At 37.2% G+C, this 9,195-nt stretch overlaps 1 protein-coding gene across 1 annotated transcript in view; it reads left to right on the forward strand.

Annotated features, from left to right (window-relative positions):
- Window positions 1–8,127, forward strand: part of Lurap1l (leucine rich adaptor protein 1 like) — a 38,412-nt gene extending 30,285 nt beyond the window's left edge. Inside the window, exon 2 of the mRNA XM_042686843.1 lies at window positions 7,314–8,127. Coding sequence (XP_042542777.1) covers window positions 7,314–7,688 — 375 coding nt within the window. The 3' untranslated portion in view covers window positions 7,689–8,127. The remainder of the gene's footprint in view (window positions 1–7,313) is intronic.
- Window positions 8,128–9,195: the final 1,068 nt, after the last annotated feature.

The following is a 9,195-nucleotide window of genomic DNA, read 5'->3' on the forward strand; positions in this document are numbered from 1 at the left end:
ATAGTTTAGTACTAGGTCACAGAGCAAATGTAATGATAAAAAATTTTAAAGTTAATGACATGGAATCCAACTTCCTGGAAAATCCTCTTTGAACTCTGTTGTTCATCTAAGTGATCAGAGAGACAAGCAAAAGCATTCTCTGTGGATCAGTTGGTTATATGCAATTTATAGTACAAGTGAATTTGTTTTCTATTATTATGAAGAACACTGAACATCTTTTATATCAACATAACTTGTATTACGTTTATGTATTTGGTAGGATACCAATGTGAAACGATGTTAAGTTTTCCCTAGGGAACTAGTTGTTGCTCACCGACTAACACATCACCCTGGGATTTTTTCCTTATGAAGTCATGACCACTGCAGATTAAGGAGGAGCCATTATGACGTCCTAGATTTCCATGTGAAAATGCTAATTTTAAATTCTATTGAAGAAAAAAGGCCATGTGCAGAATAAATACTATCAATGAAGACACATTTCTCAGAGTTCTGAATGCGAACATGCAAAGTACATGATTTTTGTGAATCTCTTCATCAGTGATTTGTAGTCTGATCTATTAGCCACAGCTATACTTTGTCCATTTGTAGTAAAAGTACCCAGAGAATTAATTTTCACTGTTTTGGAATATGGGGAAGGAAGTGATATGCCAGGCATTGTAGGTACCAGTATAAACTCGAATATGATGGAATAAGAATGAAAAGCTGCATAGCTTACTTTTTAGTAATCAGAAGACTCAGCAGGAGGAGCTGTAAAGACAGATCTTGTTAGCGAGCCTGGTAGAATTGATGTGTAAGATTCAGGGGAGCCTCTTGTGCCCCCTCATATAAATCAGATGTAGCTTCCAATGTAATTCAAACAGCATTCATCAGTCAGCTGTACTGATGTCAGAGTTTTCATGTGGGTAATTTTGTCTTTGGAGGAAATTATTCTTCTCTAGGGCTTTGAGGAAAGACTGTAGTGGTTTAGTTATTGCCTGGTTCCTTCTATAAACAACACAAATGGAAGAAGACAAAGCTGACTGACAGAAAAATTGAATTCTCTGTTGTTCAATTAAGAGCAAATTTTGCCATAAATTTGAAATTGACTCAGGAAAGAAAAGCTTTGTGGAAGGTTCAGTATTAACATACACATGACTGCAGACTTAATTTTTTTTCTCCTATAGATTTTGAATCCAAAGCAGAAAGATGGGCAGAAAAGTCATACAAGGTCTGTCACTGAAAGGAGATTATAATGTCCCTCCAAGAAAATGGTTTAATGAGTACATTATGAATACAGGTGTTCATAAAGTGACTAGAAGTTATAAGGATGGTTAAGCCAAAATCTTCTCTAATCATCAGTTCTGGTGTATTAGGAGAGAGGGAGATTTGGTTATAAGGAAGTTTTCCAAGGGAAAAGTACAATTAAGCTGGGGTAAGCTTCTGAAAAAACAATATCCCAAACTCCTAGAGAGCAGCTCTTCAGTTCAGATATAGATGTTTTGCTGTTTTTTCAACATTTGTAAATAAAAAGTAAAAGTAGAGGAAAGACTTCATGTGAGATATGATTACACAGAAATAAATATGGCTAGAAAAGAAGTTTGCCAGAATTAAATTCTTTCTTCAATTACAAAGCAGGACAAAAACAATGCCAATTGTTTTCTCCTAATTAGAACCTGGGTTAGAACATTCCATGAAAAGCAAGTCTAATCCTTTTTCCAGGAGGTTCATTATTATGAACTTGCAAAGAAGTCTTTCATCTGTCCAATTCATATATTATATCTTGCAGAACATTTGGGGTTTGTATGATGAATATTGTGGATCTTACAGTAGGAAGTGTAGCAGGGAGATGGCTTGCTGTATCGTAGATATGACATTCACAAATGAAAGAATAAAAGTGGTGAGATAGGACTTTATGAAAAGTCTGATTACACATGGCTAGCCCAGACTTCAGTATGACAGGATGGAGAGAAAAAAATGTCCTTCTTTGGAAGATAGGCAACAGCTTTCGAACACATTCCATATAATTTACACACATATTAAGTACGACATGCATATTTGTCTAAAAACACAAACACAATTTTTTATTTAAATACAAATAAGAGCACAAATTATTATGACAACACATACATTTAGGAAGGGTGATTAAAATTCATGGAGAGCTCCAGTGTCTGGCTTTGGCCACTGGCTACTGAAGGTACTCAGCAACAAAACGGACTATTCTGTCTCTCCTGTTATAGCCTGTTTTTCTCATAACAAAAAACAGTTTATAATTCAAATGGCTACAAGAAGAAAGACAAACAGTCAGAACAGAGGGAAATCCTGAAATTCTCTGATCTCTAACATCTTGTTACCAAATACTATCTGAAATGAAATCTCACTACATAATGCAAATAAAAATATTGGTTGAACTCCTAAATTGAATGCAGACTTCATAGGACCTCACAGCCTTGATGAACATCAGAATACAACTCCATGATTTCTCTTCACATGTAGGGGAACTGAGAGCCTGTCCTCCAAGCTACTTTATCCAAAGATGAAATAAGTGGGTTATGTCAGTGAGAGACTGGGACTATGTACCCTATTCCTCACACGACTACAAGAGAAATCAATTTGAGTAGCAGCTCAGGAGATTTATTCAGGGAATTAATTAATCAAGGATATTAAAATTCAAAGTTTGACCACATTCTTCCTTAGATTCTGTCATGAAAATTTATAACTTTGGCATTTCTTCATTATTCAAATGACACTTTGGAAAGAAAACATAAATCTATAAAAGTTTGCTATGGGAAATTATTTGCCTTTTCAAGATCTCACAATTTGAATTCCTCTATAAACTCAACTTCACCACTTGTTAGAAAATGACATGAAATTGAATCATTTTCCCTCACATACAAAGTCCTGTTATGCTCTAGTCCTGAAACATGAGAAGCTGGATGTGAAGATAAATCAACCACAGTGCATATTGCAGAAATTGGAATGTCCAGAGTTGAGGAGGGGAAATGGGGAGGATGAGAACAGGTTGTTGGCAAGTACTTGAGCCAATCATTTTTACTGGAGTGGGGGTAGAAAAGAAGGAAGAACACATCCTGTTTATTTGTTCTCTTTGTTCAGTTCATTTCACCAAATATTTACAGTACACCTGTGCTGCACTATCACCCGTTCTCACTTCTGAGCAAACAGAACAATGTTTGAAGTGTGACTCACATCTTGAAGTCAATTTCCTTTTAGAGATACTACCTGTGCTCTGTAAATTTAAGCTGGGAAGAATCTTACAGTTCATTCTGGATCTAAGTCTTGTGCCTGACTAGAAATTGGATTGAATGTTGAAAATGTTTCAGTTCTGGAATGTTCTTTCCTGAACTACTACTTTCCTTTTTCACAAGTCACCTAAGATCGATCTATACTAATGTCACAGGTTCCTGACAAATGGTCATATCTGCAGCAAAGCTGGTAATTCAGCCACTGTACAGACCCTGATTGAACACATTCTGGATCTCAGACACTCTGTTTAGCCTTGGCACAGGTGGTAGGTGACCAGGGAGATCAAGTTCCTACGCTTTGTAACTCCTTTGTGTTCATAAGGTGGACAGAAAACAATAAGTGAATAAGAAGTTTGATACCGACTAGTCATAAATGTTATTAAGAAAACAACAGACAGGAAACTGGACACCATGGTTCATCAGGAATGGACTCTTCAAGGATATAACATTTAAACTCAGACCTTGAGGAAAGTCCCAATTCTTAATATGCTTAGTGTTAAGTCAGAGGACCTTCTAAGACCTTAACTCAAAGAACCACAAGGTTTTGTGGCAAGGCTGTTCTGTTCTTAATTGATGGCCAGACATAACAAGGACTGGAATGAGTAAGTAAGAGTGTGGGAAAGTGGGACTGGTGATGGAGACAGAGGCAGCATTGTGCTTAAGTTTTTTTTGGCAGTTGGCTCATCCTTTCAAGATTCATCAGCAACATAGCTACACTTTAGTTCTTGGAGAAAGCTGTGTGTAGAGCAGGTGAGGGCTCAGTGCCTGGAGCTCCCAGGAACCAAGCAGAGTGGGAGCAGCCATGTGAACAAGCTAGTCCAGCGCTCCCACAGAAAGGCAGCTGTTGACTCTCGCCAGAGGACACAGAGTTAGACACAGTTAAATCTATAATCATTATCAGCCACATCGATATGTTCTAACCAACTTACTCTAATCATTTCCCCTCCAACAATGGGTCAATGGCCTGTGAACATTTTGCCTTCTGATGCAAAAGATGTTCTTATTTAAATAAATCATTTCATGGTCAAAGGAAGCTTTTGTTACTGTATAGTCTGCTCTCCTTTTATTCTTATTACTCAATAAAACAGAAAAATCTGTATTAGAGGCAGCCACTGTGTAAGGCAGACAAAAATTGCTGTCAAAGAATTTATTCTAAGTGCATTTTAACTCTGGATGACATAGTTATTGGGAACATGTATTTATTACTATTTTAAGGATGAATCTTCCACTGATCTTAACATTTTGGGTTTCTTAAGAAACAATTAGTGCATAGGGATAACCTTCAAGTGTAGAAGTAATATAAAAGATAGCTTGTTTCCTTAAAGTTGAAGAAAAGGATAAACAACAGGATAATTCAAAGCAGTCAGTACCCAACAGCACAAAATAAGTGTTATTAAGATCACTACTGAAGTTGACTGGGTCAGCATTTGAGGGTGGGCCCAGTAAGTACTACTTTCTGGAAACAGCAAGGTTGGAAGAATGAAATAGGGAGGATTTGGAGAGGAAGAGATAGGAGTATTTCAAATGAGGAAGTAAGTAATGGGATGTGGGGGAGGGCAGGGAAGAGCAGGCATGGGGGAAGCACCCTCAGAGCTTGGCCTGGATCTGAGCATTTTTCATGAGAGGATGGGGATATGAACACATGCATCTCTGGTCTATTTGGGGAGCTTCTAAGAAGTGGCCAGACTGGCATTGTACCATGCCTACAATGGGTACAGTAAGTTTTATTAGTCACAGAGAATTTGGGGAAGCTTTTGGCTCATGGAATTTCCAGGATCCTTAGTAGATCCTAGATATTACCTGATGATTGGTAATTTGTAAATGTCTATATTATTTGTAAGTTAAACCATTTGTTGACAGCTTAAGGGACAGATGGGAGATTTTGAGCCAGAATACCTCCTGTCCCAACATGGTCATTGCAAAGTCATTGAGATAGGATCATACATAGCGAAACTGCTCAAGCCTTAGGTTCATGTTCTTCTGGTCATGAACACATCAGAGAGAAAAAAATTTCACTGTTACAGTGAAATTGATGCTTTTTGTCAGAGAGACCACCTTCATATCTTAGCAACTTCATTTTTTTTAAGTATACTTAATTCTTTGTTCACTTTTCATTTTTCTGAAACCTGTAATCTTATATCACTGGAATCAGTAGTGGAAATTTTATCTCTTAAAGTTTGTTCACCATGTTCATTCAATCCAAAGTTCACTTTCAGTTATGGATTAACTCCTTACCAGGAAATAGTTTTATGAATGCATTTTTTTTTTTAGCACAATGGGCTCCTTTTTCTCTTATGACTTGAATCAGTCAAGAATGAGTGTCTTTGACAATTCTTAAAATCCACAAATCTGCATTAACTTGGATCTTAAAAAAAGAATTGTCATGACCCAGCCTTTCTGGTTAATACTCCAAAAATAGAAGAACAAACCATAATGAATGTGAAAAGGACCTCTAGTGGTCAAAGATGTCTCTACCTCCTGTTAGGCATTGCAGCCTAAGAGGGCACCTGGAACAGAGCCAATCACAGAATTCTGTACAGTAACCCTCAGTCACTACATCCTTGATATTGGTGTTCCCCCTTAAACTTTGGAGAATAACAAGCAACTGTACTTTGTGGGGACACAGATTTTTTTCATCATTCCATAGAATTATTAGAAGAACCATACAACAATAAGGCACCAGTGACTCATGCCTGCAATCCTAGGTACTCAGGAGGCAGAGATCTGAAGATTGCTGTCCAAGGTTAGTCTGAGCAGAAAAGTTTGTGAGTCTTTTATCTCCAATAGACTACCCCCCACCCCCAAAAAAAGCCAGAAGTAGAACTGTGTCTCAAGTGATAGAGTGCTATCCGTGAGCAAAAGAAGCTCAGGGACAGCCCCCAGGCCCAGAGTTCAAGACCAAGGATAGAGACTTGAACAAAAAACAAATACACACACACACACACACCCATTGAGATGGCACAGAGGAATGTCACAGCTCAATTTTGAGCAAGGGGTCCTGAAACAATCAGAACAGCAAAAGTATTTATATACTTCATTATGTAAATTGGATATCCTAGTATATTGGCACTTTTCTGATAGAGCAATTCATTTCTTCTTGAGAGCGAAAGCATTATTCAGCGGTCTTTAGGCCAGTATAGACAGTATAGACATGAAGCCTTTTCTGTACTCTTCTGTAGATTTCAATGTCTTTCTCTCTAAAATGAGAGAAATATCTGTCTGTCCTCAGGTCATTCTAGTGAATGTTGAGTTTTTGTTCTGATACCTGGTATATTGTCACTCAATAAAAAAGGTGTTGATGACTATTCCTACACTTTGCTGTTCTCTACACTTCCCATGGTCCACACAAATATTTTCATGTAAACATAAACTATAAATGTAGCCACACAGAAAAGAAATTTCTTAGCAACAAATCTGCCATTCTGTGTGATACTTTCAGGTAGTTTAGTTAGAGCCAAAAATGCAGTACAAGTTTTTTGTTGTTGTTTTGTTTTTGATATTGTTACTATTAGGTAGTTATACAAAGGGATTACAATTCCATAGGTCAGTTTATGAGCACAATACTTTTTTTTAATTTTTGTCAGTTGTGGGGCTTGAACTCTGGGACTGGACACTGTCCCTGCACTCTTCAGCTCAAGGTGAGTGCTCTACTATTTGAGCCACAGCACCACTTCTGGTTTTATTGGAGATAAGAGTCTCACGGACTTTCCTTCCCTGGCTGGCTTTGAACTGTGATCCTCAGATCCCAGCCTCCTGAATAGCTAGGATTACAGGTGTGAGCCACTGGTGCTCAGCACAATACTTCTTAGTCAATACTACCTCTCCTTCCTTCTCACTCATTTTCTCCCACAATAGAAGTTTTGCTGATCTAATTGGCAGGGAGTAAGCTATTTGTCTATGACTCCTACCATGAGCCAGTAATTTCCAAAGTGGTCTTGAACTCTAGTATAATTACTTGCATTTTACTCTATGAGTTTAAAATTGTGAATTGCAGTAGCAGGATTCAAATGAATTTGTTTTGTGTTGTTTGTGTTATATAGAATAACTGGCATGTCTTTCTCCCTCTCTTCGTAGGTTAACCTCAGAGCCACAGATGTTAGGCTCATGCGCCAGTTGCTTGTTATCAATGAGAGCATTGAGTCCATCAAATGGATGATCGAGGAGAAAGCCACCATTACAAGCCGGGGCAGCAGCCTCAGTGGCAGCCTGTGCAGTTTACTGGAGAGTCAGAGTACCTCTTTACATGGCAGCTACAACAGCCTACATGATGGCAGCGATGGAATGGATGGTATCTCTGTGGGAAGCTATCTGGACACTTTGGCAGACGATGTCCCAGGTCATCAGACTCCATCAGACTTGGACCAATTTAGTGACAGCTCTATAATAGAGGACTCACAGGCACTATCAAAGCACCCCAAATTGGATTCTGAGTACTACTGCTTTAGCTAATGACCCAGGTTTTTTGTTTTTGTTTTCTGCACGGGACTGGTGTGCAATTGACTTGTATGCATTCTTCTTCTCTGCTGCTATATTTTTGGTGTGATTTTTTTTTTTTAATGAGGCAACCTTTTTAAAGAAGCTTATTTTTAAACTGCTTAATGACATTTCTGTTGCTCCTAATATTGCTCATCTAGTCTGATTTATTTTTCTCTGTCACATCTTTATTTTTATTTATTTACAATAAAACATTCTCCCTTCTCTTACAGTAGCTTAGGCAAAGTGTAGGGGAAAGAATAAGCAATAATGATGTCTTTGTTTTTGTTTTCAGAGTAAGGGGTCAGGGATTACAAAGAAAACTTTGCTAAATTTTACAATAAACCAAAGTATGATAAATATTAATTTTGTTGTTGTGTCTTTAAATGATTCAAGATTTTATCTTGGAATATACTGGGATATATTTGTGTTTATCTGTTAAGTCGAATAAAATGCATGGGCTAAACTTACATCATTCCAGGCTTCAGTGTCCAGTATGTGATCAGTACTGTTATTCATACTTTTCTATGTGGCCCTATGGAAGCCCCTATCTATATATGCTATGTTATTGATACTATATATTACCATTTTGTCATCAATATTAACTCAAAGCACAGATTTATTGGATTGATAATGTCAGTGAACAATTGAGACTAGTTACGAAAGTGACTAAAAGCAAAGGTATCCTGAATTAGATGTATTTTAATATTTGTTGACATTTTCTTTTATACATTTTAATATTCTGATAAATTGTAAGTACATTGTTGTATAACTATAGATGAAATAGATGTGTAGATCCTAGATACCCTTGAAGCAGGATAATTATTTACTTATGAAGCCCCACATGGCATTTTTTAATCCTGGATGGATATATATAATCTCTTAGTTTTCTCAAATGACACCTGGAAATATAACTCATGTAGTGAGTGAAAACATTTAGTTTTGATGTGATATTTGATAATATCACATATCAATCCCCTCCATTTTACTTATCTTAATGATTCCTAGTGAGGTATTTAAAACTTCAAAACTATTCCTTATAATGTTGTATGTTTTGCACTAAACACCTCACAAAAATGAATCAAAAAGTCTTATTCATAACTGAGAAGCATCTATTCTCAAGAAATATTTAAAATGTATGAGTCTATAATTTGCACTAGTCTTTCCCCATGAATTTCTTTTTCTTTTTTCCTGTGAATACATCAGCACTATTTTTCAGAAAACATCTCTTACAGAAGGTTGGGGGACAGATAATTTGGTCATAAGAAAAGCCACCGAGGGTGGGGTGGCCTGATTTAGTCAGAGGAATTCTTGATGTCATTCTTATTACATCACTCATAAATCTCATCTTTGGATTGTCATCATTCTATGTCTGTTCTCCCTCCCTCCCTTCCTTCCCTTTTTTATTTGCCTTTTCCAGTGTTGAGTATCAAGCCCAGGGCCTTGAGCATGCTAGGTAATGTTCTACCACTGAGCCACATCG

This window comes from Dipodomys spectabilis, unplaced genomic scaffold (assembly GCF_019054845.1).
Source record: "Dipodomys spectabilis isolate Male_0828 unplaced genomic scaffold, ASM1905484v1 ptg000098l, whole genome shotgun sequence".
Taxonomy (NCBI): domain Eukaryota; kingdom Metazoa; phylum Chordata; class Mammalia; order Rodentia; family Heteromyidae; genus Dipodomys; species Dipodomys spectabilis.